Source organism: Balearica regulorum, chromosome 22 (genome assembly GCF_011004875.1).
Source record: "Balearica regulorum gibbericeps isolate bBalReg1 chromosome 22, bBalReg1.pri, whole genome shotgun sequence".
NCBI classification, from domain to species: Eukaryota; Metazoa; Chordata; class Aves; order Gruiformes; family Gruidae; genus Balearica; species Balearica regulorum.
This window is the reverse complement of record NC_046205.1, coordinates 915984-938055: the sequence shown is the minus strand read 5'-3', so window position 1 is coordinate 938055 and position 22072 is coordinate 915984. Positions and strand designations below refer to the sequence as shown.

The window sequence follows — 22072 nt, the reverse complement described above, 5'->3', positions numbered from 1 at the left end:
GTGGGGAGCAGCTGAGCCGAGCGCCCCTGTTGCTCACCGACCCAGGCCATTGCCCTGACCATGGACCCCACATTGGGGTCGGGTGGGAGCTCCTACGAGCTGTCGGGGGCAGCTCCATCCACAGGGAGGGGGATGGGGCAGGGGCTGGCAACACCGAGGGGCAGAGACCAAGAGGGCCCGGCCAGGCCCCACACCATGCTTGGGGGGCTCTGGGTGTGCCCCAGGCTCGGCAGGGCTGGTCCTCCAGTGACACCACCACGAGGTGGTGATGAAGCCACCGGTGGGTCTCGCCTCCATGTGGGGCAAGCCTGAATTTTGTTCCTGCTCAACAGGTGCCTGGAGCACCTTGTGACATCTCCTCAGGGGCTGGTGGCAAGGGAAGATGGTGGTGGTTGGAGAAGGCAGGTGAGAGGCACCCAGCCCCCGGGAGGGCAGTGAGGTGGGTGCTGCAGGGGAGAAGGAGGCTTGGCTGGTCCAGCACTGGGTAGGGTGGGGGGAGCACCCCAGGTCTCTCCTGCAGCCTTGGCTTTGCTGCCTTGGGGCTCGCTGAGCACCCCAGGACCCCTTGGACCACACGCCAGCAGTGTGGTGCTCCCAGCTCTGGCTGATGGGCCACCACATCAGCACCCAGCCCTCCCCCCAGATCCTGCATCTCCAGGGAGAGCTATGGGAACGAGCCCACACCCCACGGCAGCAGAGCCTGGGTGGCAGCTGGATCCGTCCACCCTCAGGGCTGGAAGGAGCACAGCGCTGCCTTAGCCAGGTCCCACAGTGACTGCGCTGCTGCACCCCTGTGACAAGCCCCGCAGAGACCCATTTTACTTGTAAAATTTCACTGCATCTTCCTTTAACTTTGAACGCTCGTTTCGGTTGCAGCCCCAGCAGCTAAGCTGGCAGCAGCTAAGGGCAGGCATCAAAGCAGAAACACCTGCAGCCCAGGGGTACACTGCCTCCCCCCCCAGCAGGACACACAGGCTGCAGGATCGGTCCAGCTTCCCCAGGGTTCTCCACTGCTGCGGAAAAGCCCCAGACTTTGGAAATACATGTCTGAGAACCACTGCAAATATGGTTAACTAACTTTTTCTAGCTTACACTGGATGAACTTAAAAAGTATTATACTTCAGTCCTTTTCACTCCCTCTGAGCTATGGAAGCAGTGTAGCAAACTCTTGGCTACTTATTCATTTTATTACAAATAGTCATTAAATGCTTGAGTCAGTTGCACAGTTCTGGCCAAAACAAAAACATTTCAGGAGAAAGAAAACAACGTTGTGCTACAGTAAGAATGATCTCACCCTGCCAGAGGACCAGCCCTTTCACCACCAGTGTTTGTTCAAGTACACAGAGCATCCCAACACGCTTGATCATTTTTTGCAGAACTGTTGTAATTGGCACACACAAAGAATGCTCAAAGCTTTCCTGGCTAAAAGCAGCTTTACGGCGTAGATTTAATGTAATTGAGGAATAAAGCAAGAAGGGCTGTGGAAAAGATCATTTAAGATGAGACAGGACAGTGTTTAATTAAGTTTGGCATCAGACAACACAGGCATTAGTAGTCAGCCAGACTGAAGACGTGCAGCCCCCTCCAAACTTTAATGAACTGAAGGGTTCCGAACAAAAAACACCTCACACAACTGAGACACTTTCTTCCTTTCTTCTGAATTTCCAAAGACCAAGAACTGTGTTGCTTACACTGCAGCAAGAGGCAGGAAAAAAAAAAAAAAAAAAAAAAGCAAGTGCATTTCCCACCCCAGGACTGCAAAGCTGAGCTTGTCACCGCGGGACAGCACACATCTACCAACTGAACCAAGGAACACCGCAGGCAAATTGTGAAGCCCCTCCCTCAGGAAACAGCACTTCTGTATTGCATCGAGCGCGGGATGCATGGCTCCGCCGTATAAAAGAAGGCAACGGAAGGCTCCAATTCCAACCAACGAAAGCAAGCACCATGAACTGTTCAGTCCAAGGCAAATCACGATGGGAGCTGTTAAAAGGCAGCATCTGAAAGTAGGTCACTTGTGTCTCTTCTGTACCTCCCCTTGATGCAAGGAGTTGCAATTTCCCAGCCCAAGAAGCAGCACCAGCAAACACTGGCATAGAAAGGGCTAAAGTTCCGCCTCGTTTGAGGCAACAGGGGGCTTTCCTGACAGTTTTTTGCTTCTTCCCCTGCCCGCTCCCCCCATGCCCCCCCTCCCCGATCCAAGTGATTCATATCCCTGCAGAGTGACATGTCAGTTAGAGCTGATCATGCTCCAGGTTAACTCTATTCCAGGAAGATTTTCCTGGTTAAAAGTTCATTGCCAGCAATGAATGCACCAAAACCACCAGTGCCAAATGCTTTAAATACTATTGAAAAAAACCTCAAAAAACCCCCAAAAAATAACAAAACATCCCACCCCCTGCCAAAGGAAAGCTGCATAAAGCTGAACAGACTCATCCTCTGCAGCACAGCACAGCTCAAGAATTGAGTGAGGCCCCAAAATCTAGTCAACCACGTAATTTCACCATTAAGTAATAAAGACTGCTGAGGGAGCAGAAAGGCTGGAGAAAGCTGCTCAGCTGTCCATGTCTCATACAAACTCATGCCGGTGTTGCCACGCATTAGGGAAGGAAGTGTGCAACTGGATTCTCCCCAACACATCAAATCCCATACCCGAATTTGCTTTTTATCTTCAAGATGGTGCTAAATGAAGAAAGTCTAGAGATGCATGTGCTGTGATGAGCTTTCCTCCAGAAATAAAGAGAATCTACACCGAAAATAAATGTATAGAAGAAGAAATAAAGGGACAGGATTTCATAACGAAAATTATAAAACCATAACTTAAGAAAGCCCAAAGCTGACAGTGTTCAAGCTATTGCTGTAAGAATGCCTGGAAAATCTAATGAAGACTCTTCTCTTCAGCAAAGACACATCTGGAGAAAGAGAGAAAGAAAAAGGAGCAGGAATTACTGACAGAGAAGAGCTAGAATTGCACAGCACGCTGAAGTCTGAGTCTTACATACGTCACCCCAGACAAACACAACACATGGACCTGACAACACTCCTCTTCCCCAGATACAAGTAGTCTGTTGGTTTTATAGGGGCACTACAGCAGCACCAAGACTAGAGTATTACATCTCTAAGAAAGCAAGCGCCTTCTACAAGTTGATGGTTCAGTAAAACGTAGGGAGTGAGCACTGTAAACTAAGAATTAACTTCATGCCCTTCCCAGCACTGCCTGGTACCAAAGGAAAATCTTCATGATGCAGCTATTCAGAGAGAGTTGAGTGAGAGGTGTACCAGCCAGCCAGGCAGCGGACACACCACATGTGCCAGTGTCACTTTCTCTACAACTTCTCCATTCGGGACAAGCCTCCATGCTGTCGGCTATCAGTGCAGCACCAGACTTCTCACATTAGGGAGCACTCTGGATACTGTCAGCAAGCCAAAGGTTCAGCGTATCTTCAGGACGATTAAAAAAAAAAAAAAATCTAGAGAGGACTATTCAGCTTTTAGTTTGCTGCCAACCAGATCTGGAACAACCCAACACCTAGCGATTCCAGTATCTTCAGCACCACAAAGGCCCAGTCCCGTGACCAGGGATGGGGAAGCACTTCTGTGCTAGACGCGGGCTAACACTCATTTCCACCTTTGGAAGTGTCTGTTATATGAAGGGAGGGGGGAGGAAAAAAAGAGTTGGACATCCTTGGTCCCCTGGCATTCAACAATAAACCCCTGCTCTCACTTGACATGCGTGTGCACAAATGCTGCTGAACTTCTCCAAAAATACCACACAAAGCCAGCCAGAACACTGGGAGAAAGTGTTACATCCACAATCACCTACTGCACCAAGGGAGAACTCATTTAAAAATTAAGTCTACCTTTTTTGCTAGTGAAGTCTGAATGATAGGGTTTTAGTGCCCCCCCCCCCAAGACTGGATTATATACTTCCAATTTTTGCATCCACATAACATCTGCAGCAGCTATTACAATTCAGAGCTCAAGCCCACTGGTTTGACAGAGAAACTCACTGTCTCAAGAGATGGAGAGAACGACAATTTCAAAAGTGTTTTGGCAAAGGTGAGATATTGCTCCCAAAACGCTAAACTTTCTAAATCCAGTAACCCCTTGCTCAGCTTTGCCTCCATTTTCAGCAATGTGTGCTAGATTTGTGCTTTCTTTATTTGAATTTAATCTCAAACTCCTGCATGTATTTTTATACTTTATTATGTGTCAATTTGCTAAGGAAACACCCCCCCACATCTGTTACACAGACATGAGGTATTATGCATCCCTCAGCACAGCTGGAACACGTATGTGAGCACCACCACTTTTCATGGTGTGTCAGTTTTCTGCCAACTGATGTGAAACATTCAGATGCCAGGAGGAAAGACTGGGCAAGGAGGTTTTTCCGTAAAGGAAGATGTTGAGGTCATTAAAGTTACCAGAATCAGTCATGATTTACTGATGGAAACTTCAGCTCTGTTATCTCCAGGTCAGGCGAGCTGCTGCCACTTCTATCACTGTAGGTATCCCTGCAGAATTCAGAGAGATTTTAGTTAGTGGGGTTTGGTAGTAAGTACTGCTAGCTGAGGTTGAAAAGCAGAGCACACAAAATTCCTAGTGTAGCTGTCCCTTTGGAAATAGGGCTGAGTCATCATCAGTTTTAAGGTTTGTGAATTAAAATGATTATATATATAATAGGCATTTGATAAGGCAAAGTTATTCTAAAGGAATTTCATTAAATAGGAAATAGGAGACTGCTTAATCACCCATAAGCCATTCTATTTCAGCTTCCCAGTAACAGCTGATTGCCTTGAAACCATTAAACAGCTTGTTCAGAATCACAAAATAATTCAGATCAGAAGGGACCTCAGGACAGTTACACCACAGGGACAAAGAGCACATCAGTCATGGCTGCTCGGGGCTTTATCCAGTCACATTCCAAAATTCTCCAAAGACGGAGACTGCGCAGCCTTTCTGGGCAACTTGCACCAACGCGCGACTGGCCTAATGGTGAGATTTTCCTTATATCCAGTCAGAACTTCTCTTATTTCAATTTATGCCCCTTGTCTCTCATCCTCCCACCATACACTTCTGCAAAGATCCTGTTTTCATCTTCTTGATAACAGTTTTGTAGGTGCTGCAGCTGCTCTTAGGTCCCTGATAAAGTCTTCCCTTCTCCAGGCCGAACAAGCCCAGCTCCTTCCGTCTCTACTCACTGTGCAAGTACTCCAACCTCCTGACCTTCTTAGTGGCCCTCCACTAGTCTCCACTTTACTGATGTTTTACTTGTACTAGCAACCCCAAACTGCAGCGAATATTCCAGATGTGGTCTAACAAATGCCAAGTCAAGAGACATAATCACTCCTATCTGCTGGCTGTGCTCTTACTCATACACCCCAGGCTGCTGTTCGACCTTCCTCTGCTGCCAGCGCACGCTGCTGGTTCATTTTCAGTTTGCTGTTCACCAAGACCTCAGCAGAGCCGCCCCCCAGCTGCCCCTTCCCCAGCCTGTGTCACTGCAAGGGGTTCCTAGATGCAGGACTCTGCATTTGTCCTTGTTAAACCTCTCAGGTTCCTGCTGGCCCACTCCTCCAGCCCAGGTCCCTCCAAACAGTGGTCCCGTCCTCAAGCGTAAAGTCTGTTCCCCCTGGCTTGGGGTCACTGGCAAACCTCAAGAGAGTGCTATGATGAGACTTACCTGAACACATGATAAAAGTTACGAGAGCACAGGAATAAAAAGGAGTACAGGCTGGGCTGTAACTGCCACCAGTATTTTAGATTATATGCTAACTGTAAAACAATTTGTGATCACAATCACAAAAGACTCCAACAGTAGATAATACTCACCTAGGATGCTACAGTACAGAGCAAACTTCAGCTCCCCTGCTGTGAGAGGCCATTTAAAACTCAAATGTGCAAAACCAGGAAATTAAAAGATCCCTCAACCCTTGGAAACATTGAAGTGAAGCATCTTCACACAGAAACACTCTTCAGAGCAGATCAGTCAGAGCACAACTGACAGCCGTTCTCCAGACATTGACACAGGAATTCCTGTGGTATAGCTGCATCGCAGCACAACCCAGAAAGGCCAATACTTTGCTTTTTTCATTGCTTTAGTTTAATACATTCACTGCTATTTCTTTTTTGCATTTAGTTTGGGTTTATTTGTTTAGTGCATGTTAGCACTCCAGCTGCACAGGCAAACCTTCTGTGTTCTCCTCTATAAGGAGGAAAATGGGTCACTATCAAAGTGACGTTTATTTGTTGCATATTGCCATGACTGCTGAGCAGAACTGCAGGGTGTTAGGGAGCAGGAGAAGGAAGTAAACACACCATTAAGTCCACCCAGAACATTAGTTGATTTGCAAATTGAGACAAAAGAAAGCTTAAGTCAGCAGAGGGGAAAAAAAAAAAAAATTAAGCTGCAACCACCAGGGCCCATTCTTTAAATCAGCAGCAGGAACAAGTTTCTTAAGGACCAGCCTGTAGCTAGGACCCCGTACAAGGAATGTGGGGAAACCCCACGAGGTCTCTGAACATCTGAGAGCTGCAGTTTCCTCAAACACCTCTGACTGGCAACACAAGACTGCAGTTACCTCTCCCTCAAGTCAGGGCCTCACTGTGGGACAGCTCTAAGGCACTACAGTCAATCTTAAAATGCAGGACAAGAGGTTTCAAAGAGTGGAAAAAGAGGTGCTGCCAATACCCCCTCGTCACCCCGCAGTAACTTTGTACCAAGAGGATTCTCCAGTTTATCCCATAGGAAGAAGCACTGCCTTGTGAAAGGTCTGACTGGCGTCTTCCTTCAACCTACCTGGGCGAGAGCCTGCAGCCCTTTTGTAGATAATGTGTGAGTCTTCCTGCAGATGCCAAGAGGAGGCCAAAATATGGGGGAGATGGCTTAATTGGTCTAGAGAGGAACTCAGGGTGATACTGAACACCAACGAAGAAAGGATGCTCTAAGAGAAAGAATCAGAAAATATTAACGTCAGATCTCTTAAGCCTGTGGCTGAACTGCTGCTGAATGTGCTGATCACATTGAAGCCCTGATGATGGGGAAGAAATGTCATTTCTATCCTGCCTTTTGTCCCTAAATAAGACAGGCACATGGGATTTTATTTTTTTTTTAATGTAATTTTATGGATGGAATCATTCTGAGAGTGCCTGGACTGGTCCCACACAAAAACCTGCTCAACTACCCTTTGCACACTTTCCCTTGTAAGTACCTACACCCACAAACTAATTGCTTAAGTACTTACCTTCCAGCTCAACCACTTCCATTCGCTCTCCCTCCTCATCCTGGCCTACAAACTTCAGACCTTGCTCTTCAAAACACTTTTTCAATTCTGGATTGACCTAGAAGACCAGAAGCAAGAAAACCCGTGATCTCTTGTGTTTGGATTACACAAAAAAGCTCAAAACCTACAATAGCATTTTTACCTCAAATCTGTGTCTATGTCTCTCTTCCAAGAAATCATGATCTCCGTACAGCTTCCCTACACCAAAAGGATGACACTTCTTAGAGCAAATACCAAACAGTTCACGTGATGCCAAGTTTTAGCAAGTTCATATGAACAGCATCCATCGGAATCTGCTGCTTCTCGAGGGGACCAAATTCGATGAATTTCCATTTCACTACCAGAACAAAGTCTGCAAACACCAGCCATTCAAGGATGGTTTAACATTCCCAAGTCTCTCTTCCCCATATATGCATCTCATTCCCAGGAAACACTTCCAAAAGAGGTAAGAAATGCCTTACTCATGATTGAATTCTTGGTTTGGAACAGCGTTCTTCTCTTGCCAAGCCTCATGGTCCCACCCATTTGTCCAGGATTATGTTCCGGCATGTCTATGACCTGCGAGAAGCATTCAGAGAGGGAGGTGAGAATGAGGGAGGAATAACAGTCTCAGGGAGACTCTGAAACATTAAAAGGGGAAAAAAACCAACATCCATACAGAAAACAAGCAAAGCACCCCAAGGAACATTGTCTTGACAAGGCAGACCAACAAAACTAGATTAGTTAGTTGAGTTATTCCAATAAAGGCTGTACAGAACATACAGAAGGTTTGGGGGTATTCCAGAAGCTCTTGCATAGGAAACGATCTCAGTGAAAGCTTACATAGATCCCACGCAGTAATACTGCGCTATTTACTGACCTAAGTGTTAAACAAACAAACAAGCAACAGAAACAAAATCCCCAAATCAGAATCGCTTACACTGTGATAAATACCTTCATAAGCTATTTTTTTGAAAACTTTTTTCTTTTGAGTAGCACTTTAGATTATAGCTGAGGCCAATCATTATGCTGGACCCTGGACAAGGCACACAGAGCATGCAGTCTGAGAAATGCAGGTTCAGAAACCTGTCCACAAGTGTTCCAAGGAATTCATGTCTGCCTATGTTAATTTCTGAGATCACAATTATGCAGTGGAATCTGGATATCATCAAATCATTTACTCTGTGAAATCAGTTAGCTTTCAAGCTGCGCTTTAAGAACCTTTTACCTTAGAAAACACCTTGTTTTATGAAAAAGTGTAATTAAAAATATAAAAAAAACCAGTAATCAGTGTTTCACCTATAATAAGCACTTCATCTTCTACGAAAAAGCAACTGCCACAGTTAACTAGGCAAAGACATTTCTTTTCAAATTAGTAAAAGATGGAAAACAGACTTAAAAGCTACAAGCTCTTAACTGTACCAAGAGGTAGGTGCAGAGAAGTCTAGCACAGTAGGGATATTACAGGCAAGTCGCCATAAACTCACCACTGGATGAGCAGTTTTGGGGTCAAATTCTGTCGAGTTAGCATCTGCAATTAGAAACACGAAATCCCTCAGACCATGACATGCACTTACAGGACCTCCCCCAGGTACAGGTACTGTGTCTCATCCCCATGCTTCTGGAGCATCAACCTTAACTGTGCTGAGCTGCTCACCAGCACAGAGCTGCCAGCTCAGCCCCAGAGAGCAGAAACAGGACTCTGTCAGCCCTGTTTGATAGGAATTTCTGAGACTGCCTAGAGGTTGCAACCTTAGGGCAACCAGTCTAGTTCCATCAGTGATGAAAGTGAGGGTCATTCAGGAAAAGCATACATTCAATAGCTTAGAATATTTTAAATAAAGCCAGGGAGAGGGAAGGGAACAAAAATACTCAGAAATACATTTTCCCTTACCTTCACTACTAGTGACACTCAGAATCAGGCTGAGAAACTAAAATTAGCACTCTGTACAGGGATTTTTGACAACAGGGACCTAGTCAGTTCAAGCTCTGGAGCCCAGAAAGCAATTCAACTCACTGAAGTAGGTGCAAATGCCTTGTCAGCTGAATTGCTTTTTGGTCTTCACTCCCTCTGGCTATAATGGGAATTTAGGATGTCAAGCACACACAGGCACAACTCTACTTAGGTGTTTCATTCAGGAGCCGAACCTCACTCTAAGCAATAGAAAGTTTTCTGTCATTATAAGCATGCCCTACTCCATTGATTTTTATTTCAATAGGATAAGGAAATAGTTCTTTTTCCCTTCTCCTTAGCAAAGGAGATGGGGAATTTTACAGGCCTAGAAAAAAAATTAAATCTACCTATCAATAAAAAATTAAAAATTACAGGTATTACTCAAGCAATCAAAGAAATGACCAAAACCCAGGAAGTGTTTTGTGCAATTACCTTGCCAACCAAGAACACTGCGTGCAAACTCCACAACTGCTAACTGCATTCCCAAACAAACTCCTGCAGAAGGCAAGGCAGAACACAGAGCAAGTCAGGACAAGGACCACTGCAGAGCACACACACCTTCACAGAGCAGTCCCGAGTCAAAGGTCTGTCTCATCCAGGTTTTCCTCTGACTTGGATTTAGGGGTCTCTTCACCCTGTACCAAGTAGTTCTGACAAGTTTTACTCCACCCCTCCCTCCTCCATCCACTCTGCTCACATGTGTCCAGTCTCTTGCCATTTCGTTTAAATGCAGTCACATATTTCCTCATGCCAAGATCACCACAGCCTCCTCCGAAACTTCCTCCGAGACTCCTACCCCCTCGTAGAGACTCCATGTCATCACATTCCAGCCAGCCCTGACCACTTCAGAGCCAACTACAGACGGCTGAATTACCTGGTTAAGCAGAGCATAGATCATTGCCTTCCTCAGCCAATTATCTTCAAAATTGTACATTCTAAATACTAATGAAACTCAGTAAAGCTCTTGCTGCAGACCAGTTAGGCTGTTATTCAACCTCCTTCATTTCCTCTTACGGATGAACATGCTTCTCACCTAAGAAGGGTTTTTTCTGTTTTCTTGCCCAGGAAATAGCTTGAATTTTGCCTTCTGTCCCTCGAACACCAAATCCACCAGGAACCAGAACTCCACTGCATGAGGATGAAAAGATTCCATTCACACGAGGCTCACCAGCATGGCTCTCCCCAACCACATAACCACCTCTCTCCCATAAAATCTTGGGCTTGCAAGACCTCACTCCTGAAAAGTACTTTAAAGTGCCCTATGTGACAAAGCCTGTCTGCAGCAGTTTCCATAGGATTTCACGAGTCGTCACATAAAATGTCACAGAATTTTCAGGGAAACATTTTATAAATGCACATTTTACCTTCCTGAGAAATCCCCAATACAATGCAGGTTCATTAGAATGGTTCATATTGCATGACGCACATGCTCTGCGCCAAACGTGTTTGCAAATTTACCACCCAGCCAGGCCCATGCTGAGGAAGCCGCTGGCTGCGCCATCACACTGTACTTACTGCAAGAACAAGGACACCAAATTCTGCAGGAAATTCTTCCTTCTCCTGGTAGCACCCAAAGCCTGCTTCCGTCAGGGCTAATGAGCCCCACTTGTTCTTGTTTTCTGAGCTAACTCTTGGCACTCCTCTGCATCCTAATGCTTTGTCCCCTTCTCACACTTTCTTCCTGAAAAACTTTATAGCACATTCACACCTTCCATCCTCTCCGGCTTTAACAGCCTTTGCCAGTACCTATCCGTTCCCCTTATTTCCTCTCACCCAGTTTCCCCGCTAAGCCTGTGCATATCCTCATCTGCATGATCATCTCCCCTACTGCTGCCTTTCATAAACTCACTTATTTAACAATTCTCCATTTTACATCTTATCCTGAATTTCACTGAGAGGTATTTGGGGCAATGTCAGAGTGTGCTGGTATGGTGCCTCAGAAAACAGTCTCCAGTGAGGCTCTTAATTCCAAAACTGTCAATAGCAGCAAGTTTACCAGACATGCTCCAAAGAAATGGCCAGAGCGTAAGAGTCTTACTCAGCACCACACAGCTTCTGCCATGCTTCATGGTATCGGACAGGTTCTTCCTGCAGAGTATCTGGCTCCAAGTCAGCAGAGTCAATATACTGGGAAGAAATCCAAAAAAAAGATGATGAGATACTGCCACAAGAGTGTAAATATGGGGTCTCCTTAATTCTCGTTAAATTAAGATATCATCATCCCTCCTCGATAGCTCTGGATTTGTTTCCTATTAGACACTTGCTTATGTTTTTTCTGAGCTGATTTCCTGTCTGCTAGTCAACGAAACTGCTTTCCAGCACCATCATACTACTGATGCACAAACAGAAGCCATGTTTTTTGTATCTTCCCTTCTCTGCAGCTCTGCTGCCACATAAATGAAGTTGATGCCCATAAGCCCCAGACCCATTAAATGTGAAGTCTTAACAGAGCACAGCGAGATGGGAACACAGGGCTATGCAGACAGAAACAACCACACAGCGAGAAAAGACTGTATCGCTATCTTATCAAATATACATCAATTAATCTTCAAAAGAGACTGAAGAACAAATAGGATACGGTGAAACACAGGCTGCTGAAATTAAAGGATGCTGTGACCAATGTTACATATGGAAAAAACTGCAGATTTTCCAGTTTCTCATCTCCAGTATTCCAGTATCTCTGAACTTCTGAACATCCTGGCAGTCTGCTTACCCTTTCAAACAACCATTTATGTCTTGGGCTTTTCTTTTTTTTCTTCTTTTTTTTTTAAAAAAGTCTGGAATACTACTAAACCATTCTTGAACCTAGCATAAGATCTCCATGCAGAGAACTCACAGATCCCATTCCCCTCCTGAAATGTACAAATACAGCTGTGTCAGGAACTACCCATAGATGCATGCACAGGGTTTACCCTTCTCCAGTCTTAGTGGTTTTCTTTTCTCCTCTACTGATTTGTAAGTCGAAAGGTAACCCAAAACATAGAACAATGCTATATAAAGCAAGTACCTATTTCCATGACTCACCAGCATCATGAAACCGCTGGACATTTAAAAATTATATTTAAAGTAAAATTTCTGACATAAGATATTTTTTTCACCTCTTCAGAGCATCTAGCTACAACCAAGACCCTTAAAAGCACCTGTGGAGCCAAACCAGCATTAAAACCTTAATAAAGTCTGAGGCAGAAGCATTATAAAACCTCTGAGTGCCACAAGAATAACAGCAACAACCCTAACAAAAAAAAAAAAAAAAGATCACTTTCAACAACTGTCAGAGAAATCAAAGCAAACAATGCCCTCCTCAAATATATCTACTGCTTTATCACAGTTCAGCATGCAACACTGAGTGCTGAAGAGTTTCCATCAGTTACACAGACACCTTGTGTAACTTACAGGATGAAAGGCTGGTTTGCTTTGAAGCTGTTTTATGCCTGACAACAGATGTTTTGATGCTGTAATTCAAGGACCAATTTAAAGTTTACTGGCTGAATCACCTCTCCTTTACTGTCTAAGGGTTTGTGAAAAGCTTAATTAAGATGGGTCGCACTGTAGGTGGAAGGAGTATGAGGGGAGGGAATTTTTACACACACACCCCCCTACCTTAATGTCAAGTTTGTGGTTAATAGCCAGTGCAGAATGCTCCAGTGCTTTAATGACAGATGCGTAGGAATCTGAAAACTTGGTGTATTTGCCAACAAGCGCAATGGAACATGTTTCAAGGAGACGGTCATACCTAAACAAAATCAAAACACAAGGGTTATTTCGTCATTAACAGGAAATGAGGGCAAGAATCACATTCTATTCAGCTTTTAAGTAATATAAACAATTGGGCTCTTGAAAGTCTGTCCAACTAGAGAGATGATGACTTCGGAAGAGATGACCTTTTTTAGCAATTATGACTTAGAAACATCAAAGCAAGAATAGAAGGCAGGAAAAAAAAAAACCACACAAAACAAAAACCCAAAACAATGACAGAGAAAAAGAGCTGCAGAAAGTCATGTATAAATTAACTTTTCACTCCTTATGCTGAAAACCATTTTGAGTTGATCCAAACTGTCTTTTCAGGGAGTTGTATTAGATTCAAAGTCTGAAGTAAACTATTAGGAGAGAGGATCAAAGCACAACTCTGCATATGTTTACACTGCACAGCATCTTCCCACGCTGCTTCTGACTGAGTTCACTTCAGCACCTAGAAATACAGAAAGGACTTCTAGAGTCCTGCAGTCGTACTGCCTACACTTTCAATCCCCAGCATCTGGCAGCATGAGATTTATCTGGCATTCCTGGCTACAGCAGAGAGATTGTTTAAAGTTTATTTCAAAATCGCTAAGTACCTTCAACCAAGCTGGTTACCAAGGGTTTTCCCTGTCAAAAGAAAATGTTCTTGACAATGGTGGTTTGTGTTGTGCATATAAAGGGAAACATCTAGATCTTGAAAATTAATTTAAGGACAAACATATCTGAGGCTTCAGAAAGGGGCTGAATACCAAATGAACTAATTCAATTCACTATTTCCCCACAAACATGAAGTCTATGCCTCACAAGAAAAACAAACAAACAAACAACCCCACACCAAACAAACGTCCTAGGAGTCTCAGACAGAACAGTTACCAAACAGTTGTTTCACTTGCTTGAAAGCACACTCAAAAGATACATTTTTATTGACGCTCCTGATGACTCCTACATATGCCTACAAAAGGATTTCACCACTTTGTAACATCACTGGGTTTTTTGTATAAAAAGGGAGGGCAGAGCAGTCCACCTTTTAATTACTTCAAACTAGTTTTGACATAGTACACTACCAACACAAGATATGGAGCTCAATAATATTATCTTACAGGATCCTCATGTTGAAGGATTTTTTTTAACAGTTAAACATCCAGGAAGAAAATGAATTTTTGTAGTTAAAAAAAAGAAAGAAAAAAATTGACCACATGAGAACACTCGAGGAGCATGAAATCACACTTGTCATCTAATAACCAACGACCAAGAAAAGAAACTAATCTGGAGTCTTAATTCAAACTACGCCCAGCAGTGCAGCTCACCTGTCAGCCATTTCCTTCCATTTCATGAGCATCCTCCTGGGCTGCCTCTCAATGGGAAGGTCAAGCCTGTGTCTGAAGTAGTCAACAACTCCCTGCTCCTCTAACAACAGAGGAACCCGGTAGATAGAAGAGACATCATGAACACAGATGACCTGTTCATAAAATATGAGTGTCATTAAACCAGATCTAAGTGACTCTGCAATTATTTTTAGACAGATATTCAGAGAGCTGCTATCTCTAGCAGACACCCATATGACCACATAAACTTCCAGGAAATAACATCTGTTGAACAACATAACAACATATGAATAGCTTAGCAGTAGTTTCCACATACTTGAAAAGGTCATCCGTCAACACTTCCCAGAGATTACTGCTCACTGGAGCTCCTTGGGAAGGGCTAGAACACGATAACCTAGCAGTAAGACAGTCAGCTGCTATGCAAGTCATGCAAGTGCATATCAAAGTTCAAAGAACACTGCAAAGAGACTTCTGTGATACAGCTTCTTGGGAATCCTAACGGAAACTATGGTTAAACTGCCCATAAGGCCAGCTTCCCCATTTCCCACCACTGTCATTCTTAACCAGGGTTCCCAGTTTGATTAAAGCCCAGGGAAATCTGTGATCTCAACACAGCAATAAATTTTCCTTCATCAAATTTAGGATTAAACAACTATGAGCAAAGAACTCTTAGGTCAATGAGGTGTATCTACGCCAGTGGTTCTAGTTCAACAAAACGGGCTTCCACAGAAAGGAAAGATGGCTCTGGACAACTGTCACCTGTCCATCAGAAATGGGACTGTACTTTAAGGATCAAAAATATACTGGCACAACTATTTTTAAAGCCTCGTTTCTCCTGACTCAAATGAAAGCTGAGTTCAACACTGCACCAGTAAAACCCCCTAGGATGCAAATTCTCCTCCTTTATAGTCAACAGCACTTACGTCTCAATTCAAGTGCAACTGCAGCCAGAGAGACAGCTATGTAAAACTGCACTAAACTTCCTGGAAAGTGACTGACAAGAGCCAACTTTCAATTCCTGACCAACACGAGGCAGATACTGTACTGCTGACAGATCAGTATTATTGGCAGCTAATTTTGCATGTAATACGTGAAACTACACAACTCAGTCTGATCATGTTGTATAGAAAGTTATCAAAGATGACTTGGCAGAACCTGGAATTGTGAAGTGATACTCAGTCTTTCACAACAACAAAGTTTTTCATGCTCCGGCTGGATTGCAAATTGGTAATATTTAGCCTACGGACTGATTATTTTCCAAGGTCTACCTCAGACTATGCTATGCAGAGAAGTCTCAGTATAAAAAGAATCATGCTAATGTGGAATTTTTGTATATCACATAACATTCAAGTGAAGCAATGCTTCTCTCAAATACCATTTCAATTTTTCTGAGCAATCCCTCCTCATGCAATGTTGAGCAGAAAAATAATATCGTGAGAAAAGCAGCGTACATTCATGTATTCTTTGAAATGCATTCAGGTATCCTTTAAACCTAATTTTAGGCAACTACTCTTTGGCCTCTAACACTGAAAAACCTCATTCTTCTGTATTCACAGAAGGAACGTGGAAGAATAACTAAGGTCAAAACTAGCTATCGAGAAAATACCTTGGATTCCATAGAATTCTCTAAGCTTATGCTAACTACCTTATAAGAAAGCCTGTGCGCTGGCATAAAAAGAACTATTTTTGCAACGGTTACATGTGTAAGGAAGGTAGGTAAAAGACAAAGCACCAAATAAATTATGCAGCTAACAAAAGACACAGCTAAAACACAAAAATGCTACACTCAGATAAAACTCCACTCAGCATTTGACAAATAGTTAGAATATTTATTGCAAGGGAGTGCAGACAGCAATCTTTACCTGCTCTGGTTCAACATGACAGAACATGGAAATCTTTTCTTTTACTGAGGTATCCAATGGAGTGGAGCACCTGCAAACAATCTAACAGAACAGCAACGTCAAGGTTGTGAAGCAAAACAGAAGTACTGAGACATTCGTACAACAAACCCCTGAAAAAGCTGTCTTTCTGCAGTCTCTGTGACGTGGGGGGGGCGGGAAAAACCCATGATACTTTTACTTATTACTAATATACAAGAACTCTCAACCTAAGCATTATTTAGACTAGAATGTCATTGCAACATGCCAGTACTGCATTTTCAAATCCAAAGCCATGTAACAAACTTACCAGATCTGGTGAGAGACCAAGACCTCTGAGTTCACGAACACTGTTTTGGGTGGGTTTAGTCTTCTGCTCTCCTGTAGAGCTTGGCTGGTCAGAGAAGAGCAGAATTTGGTATATCAAATTATGATGACATATAGCAATGATTCATTAGGCTAATCGGGACTCTCCACCCCATTCATCTTGTAAAAACTTTGACCCAGTTCTTAGACAATTCACATGAATTTTAAATACCCCTGTACACTATCATGTTAATCTCAAAGACTGAAAGCAACCAGCAGAAACCGGAGTTCAGGTCTGTAAGTAGGTGTGCATTACAGTGAGGGAATGAGAGAGCAGAAATCCGAAAGTTTTAATCCACTGCTCCCTCCAAATACCTAATTTTTTATATTTCTGATTTTTTCTCCATAAGTAACCTAGCCTGGACAGAAAAGGAAAGAAAGAGAGAGAAGAACCAAGACTGATCTATCTGCACTCCAGTAACTATCGAGTTGCTCTGTCAAATCCAGTTCCGAGACAAGGAATACTCATGCTCTCCAGTACTGTTAACATAACCATGGAAGAATTTTTTTCAGCAGATTTTTTGTTTGGTTAAGATTATAAATTATCTCCAAAAGCAGAACAGATAATACAGATGAGGTTTTATCAGGCATTATATGGCATAAAACACCTTCATGTGCTTTTGATATTAAGTGGAGTTCACCCCATCTGCTTGGCACATAAGGATATGTTGTTTTTCTTTGTGATTCCTAATTAACCAATTCTTATTGCAGCACTGCTTCCTAACACCTTTTCTTAATTGCATTTCTGAACCAAGGGCAACTGCCATTCAGATTGTTCTGGCTTACACAGCAGTCAGAGTCTATGAAATTAATGTCAAACATCAAAACACACATTAAAAATGTTGTCTAGGGAAAAAAACCCAGATTATGTTTCAAAACACAGTATTATGCTTTGAAATTACAAGAGTAGCCTAAACCATTTCATGAACTACAGTTACTGTAAATCTTGGGGAAGGAAAGAAAAAAAAAGGGGGGGGGGCAGCAACAGAAATCTTAAATAACTCCAGGAAGAGCTTAGAATTTGATCTTGTTAATAAGTCCAAATGGCTGTGAAATCTGGCTACATCACTGCATTTTATATGAGATTTGCAGAAATGAAAGGCTATGCAAATGAAGGGAAACTGAAAGTTTTCAGCTGTAGACAGCAAGTTTACCTGCGAAAGCTAGGAAACAATTCCACAGGGAAAAACAGTAGTCAAAGATGCAACGCTACATTTGCTGCAACTCCTATTACACGTTTACACACTGTGATAAGTTTCTGTTCAGTTCTTGCAAACCTTTTAAAATATGTAACCATATATTCTCTGCATTTCTTCCACAAGTTTCTATATATAGAAATACAAATATAACAAAGCCTATAGTTATAGCATTTCAGAAAGACATATTTAGAAAGCAACTTCTGAATTGGGGAAGCCCCTGACCACCAAAACATTTTAGGTCCTTACCTGGGGAACTAGACTGACATGAATGTTACAAAAATTCTCTCTTTTGGCTTTGAACTGGAACTGGCGGAAAGCTTCAATGAAAGGCATGCTTTCAATATCGCCTACCGTCCCACCAAGCTAAAAAACACAAAGACATTTAGAATTAAAGTTAGGACCAAAACATGTTTTACTGAATTTGTACGCTAAAGCATACTAAAACATACGTAAAAGGACACTAAAACACCTCCCTAGCACCTCCCTCTGACTCCCTAAAGAAGCATCAACACCAAGACGAAAAGCACGAGGATTTCCCAGTTGTAGGTACTACTTCCACGGCCGCCCATCTACCTACTATTATTTTACCTTCATGATTTCCCAAAAAATCAAAAAGCCACAAGAAAAACAACTTCTTATATGGGTAGCGCCTCTCCAGGGACATTAGCTTTACCTCTATTCGCTCTTCAGGGAAAAGATTTAGATGTTAAAATTATCATCCATGAACATTAGGTGGCACCGAGAAGCAAAATTTCTATTAAATTTTAGTAACTATATAGGGCAGTTTTGGACGCATGCAGGAACAGAGACACAAGGCATTCTTTGGAGCACTGACAGTCTCCCACGTGTTGTCAGATAATGCCTCCTGGGTACTTCAGAATCCAGGCTCATGAATCCTGGAACAGAAATTGGCACTCAAGGGACACTGCAGGGAGAGTCCTAAGTCACCGTGACCCAGGCATTCTGGCAGGCTCCCTCTCTCCTCTGCTAGGATATCCTGCAGCCAACTCGGCAGCACCATCTGAATCTTCACCCTGCTCCATCTCCTCTGGCAGCAGGATAGCCCATACAGCACACAGGAAACTGAATGGGTTTGTCACCACTAACTTGTGCCATTCACTTTTCTAGGTCTATGCCTGAGGTAGTCACACCAAGGCTCCCTTTACCGCTAAGGAAGAAACACAACTGCACCCAGATGCTGACTTACCTACCCTCCCTCCACCCACCAAGGAAGAAGAGGGCACAGCATGACTAACTCAGGCTTTGGTATATACTTACAAGACCTAAAATTCATTCTATAGACTAATTCACAATACACAAGAGAGCAAAGCATCTCAGATATGTAACTGTCCAACACCTACCTCTTTCTACATGTGGATTCAGACACAGAGCATTCAAAAGATTCGACTAAGTGAGGCTAGCAAGGAGGGATTTTTAACCAATTCATCAACATGCAAAGTTGAACATTACTGTGAAAAAATTTTACCGTGCAAAATAAGTATACAGTTTACTCCATACAAGAAGCAGAACTATTTTTTTTCTTTCAGAGCTACAAACCTCAATCACACAAACTTGGGGTTCAATGCCATCTTCATCTACAGGAATTCGTGCCTGCCTCATTACCCATTCCTGTATAGCATCTGTGATGTGGGGAACAACTGAAAAAGAAACCCAGGCAAGGGTTAAAGCCACAACTCATGCGCTTTTCTCCCTCTAATTCATTACAGAACAAATTACTGAAACTAACTAGCCAGTGCTTCCCGTATCACTTCAGCACTGATTTGCGTCTTTAAAGAAGTATGCATTTTTGAAGTGATTATTCTTGGCTGCGATTTTCAAGAGAAGTGCCTTGGCAGGAAATGTAATCCTGCCTCAATTTAAACACATGTAGGCAACATTTCCTTTAAGCTGCAAGATTCAAGTACAAACAGTTCTTTGCTTAAGCAGAGAGAGTTACTCTGTTTTAAACTGTCTGCAAAAGTCCTTATCCAAACCAGCTGTGGAGGACGCTTACAAAGGGAAGGGACTGGTCTGATCCTCAAAGATCCTTTGGGTTTTCCAATTACATGACAGTTATCAAAAGCAATAACCACTTTAACCACCTAAGAAACAATCCACAGGTGTGCTAGTCTGAAGTCTGTTCACATTTACTATTGGCTATGTTAGACAGCTGGACTCAAGTCCAGCATTCAGTCCCAACAACAGGCAGCACATTGCTGACCACTGGAAATTTTTGAGGAGCTTACAAGTAACCTGAATCAGTATGGCAGCACCACTACACCTGCACTGCTGTGTCTTCTACTTCCCCTTTTAAAAACACAAACAAATAACATCACAAGGACAGCATATAAGACCTAAGCTAGGATGAAATACAAAAGCATCGAACCAGAACAGAAACACAGACTTCTAAGCGTCAGAAATGAAGCTTCACATCACCTTGGACAGTTTTGCCAAGATAGTCTCCCTTCCTCTCCTTGTTGATGACGTACTGGTAGATCTTCCCAGTAGTCAGGTTGTTGTCTTTGGTGAGTCGGATATCAAGGAAGCGCTCATAGTTACCAAGGTCCAGGTCCACTTCCCCTCCATCATCCAGCACAAACACCTCCCCTGCGGCACACAGAGAAAGGCACAGACGTCAACGGGAAACAGTCCGCATCAGCAATTTGCTGGTTTTGCCTGTGACAGCTGGAAGAATTCAATGTAAGGAAACACCTTCTTTGATTGCTACAGCAAGCTTAGGAGTGGCTAATAAAACTAAAAGCCTTATATAACAAAGAGGACTACTACACTGAGAACCGAATCCCCCCGACCAGGCAGCAGTGATGAAAGACCAGAGCTCATCTCTGCTGTTTGTGGTGGCACGATCAGCCCCACCAGTCAGCCAGAAACTGCCGGCAGGCTCAGCTTCGGGTCCTACGTGCAGGACCAGAGGCAAACCCTTCTGCCACGCAAAGGAGCTGCTCCCCTCCAGGCAAAGCCAGCCCGGGACCCACCCGGGAGACCCCGGTGCCCAGCTCAGGGCCGGCCGCCCGCTGACAGCTCGGCGCCGCGGGGCCACTCACCGTGCTCGTACGGGGAGAAGGTGCCAGCGTCAATGTTGATGTAGGGGTCGATCTTGATGGAGGTGACATGCAGCCCGCAGGACTTGAGGATGGTGCCGATGCTGCTGGCGATGATCCCCTTGCCGATGCCCGAGATCACCCCGCCCGTGACCAGGATGTACTTCATCTGCCTCGCTGCCTGACACCCACACCGCCTCAGCGAGGGCTCTGCCCCGGGCAGGCAGGGACGGACCCGCTGCCTGGAGGAGCCCCGCGCCCCGCCATTTCTGTCAGCGACGCCCCCTCCATTCCTCCCCTGCCAGCGCCCACCCCCCGCCAGACCCCTCCCTGTCAGCGCCCGCCATTCCCGCCTCTCAGAGAGGGCCGGTCCCCCGTCTCCCCCGCCAGCAATTCCCGCCGCAGGCGCGGCCCCCGCCGAACCATCTGCACCCCCCCCCCCCCTCCGCGTGGTCCCGCCCGCTCCCCGTCGTTCCCCCCCCCCCGCCTGCTCACATGGTCCCGTCCGCCCGCGCCCCCCGCCCTCACCTGTGCCCGCCGGGGCCCGGGGCGGCACGCGGAGGGTGCGCGGCGGGCGGGGCGAGGAGCGGAGCGCGCGGCGCTGCTGCCAGCCGGCTCGGCGGGGAAGCGCATGAGGCCGGCGCGCGGCGAAGCGCAGGCGCCGTGGGAGAACCGCGCCTGCGCCGTAGGGGGAGGAGGGGGAGGCCGCCGCGCTTCAGCGCGGGAGGGGCGTGGTCCTGGTAACGGCCGCCCCGCCCCCCGCCCCTCAGCGCACCGGCGCCTCAGCGGGAGGCGGGATCGGGCCCGGCAGCGGCGGGGATCCGGTGCCGGAGGGTCCTGGATCTGGCAGGTCTCCCTGGGAGGTGCGTCCACCCCCTGAGGGATGGGGGCTCCAGCGCCGCTGGGTGCGAGGGAAGCAGCTCCGTGGGAAGCTGGGTGGGTGACTTGCAGCGCTGCAGACCTCGGGCTTGGCCCAGGAGAGCTTGCGGTGGCTTCGGAGCGCGGTTCGAGAAGTACAGAAGGGAGCCTGGGGAGGTTTGGCCCTGTCAGGAGGAGGAGGAGGATTCGGCCTCCCTTCAGACTGGCTGCTGACAGCCGCTTTTTGTATGCTAGGGAAGCAGAACTTAAAGGAACTCAGAATATCAGACAAAGGTTTCTTTACAATCACTTTTGTGCTCTTTTCCAACCAGTGAGTGGGACCCAGTCAGGCGGTTCTTGCAGGAAAAGGAATGCGCCCGAGCAAAGGGAGGGGAGGAGCGAGGGAAGGCCCGTTTGGCCCAGAAGAAGTGTTG

The 22072-nt window shown here is 45.0% G+C and overlaps 1 protein-coding gene across 1 annotated transcript; it reads right to left on the bottom strand.

Moving 5' to 3' along the window:
* Window positions 1-1493: 1493 nt before the first annotated feature.
* CTPS1 (CTP synthase 1) lies at window positions 1494-21458 on the bottom strand. Its single transcript, XM_075773965.1, has 19 exons — window positions 21309-21458; window positions 20784-20961; window positions 20158-20328; window positions 19279-19379; window positions 17968-18084; window positions 16467-16550; window positions 16142-16222; window positions 14262-14413; window positions 12817-12949; window positions 11255-11343; window positions 10250-10344; window positions 9649-9711; window positions 8750-8793; window positions 7745-7841; window positions 7426-7481; window positions 7245-7341; window positions 6800-6944; window positions 4425-4514; window positions 1494-2912 (listed from the first exon to the last, which is right to left on the bottom strand). Exons 1-18 carry the CDS (start codon window positions 21411-21413, stop codon window positions 4430-4432), a joined length of 1893 nt encoding a protein of 630 aa, XP_075630080.1. The 5' UTR covers window positions 21414-21458; the 3' UTR covers window positions 1494-2912; window positions 4425-4429.
* Between the last annotated feature and the right edge of the window lie 614 nt (window positions 21459-22072).

Bases quoted from the DNA above. Each gene is read 5' to 3' on its own strand.
- CTPS1 (XM_075773965.1), bottom strand. From the start codon at position 21,413: ATGCGCTTCCCCGCCGAGCCGGCTGGCAGCAGCGCCGCGCGCTCCGCT. The intron at 16,551-17,967 runs GTAAGGACCTAA...TTCTCTGACCAG, and splicing joins ATGTCAGTCTAGTTCCCCAG to CCAAGCTCTACAGGAGAGCA. The intron at 16,223-16,466 runs GTAAGTTTGTTA...CTGTTCTGTTAG, and splicing joins TTGGTCTCTCACCAGATCTG to ATTGTTTGCAGGTGCTCCAC.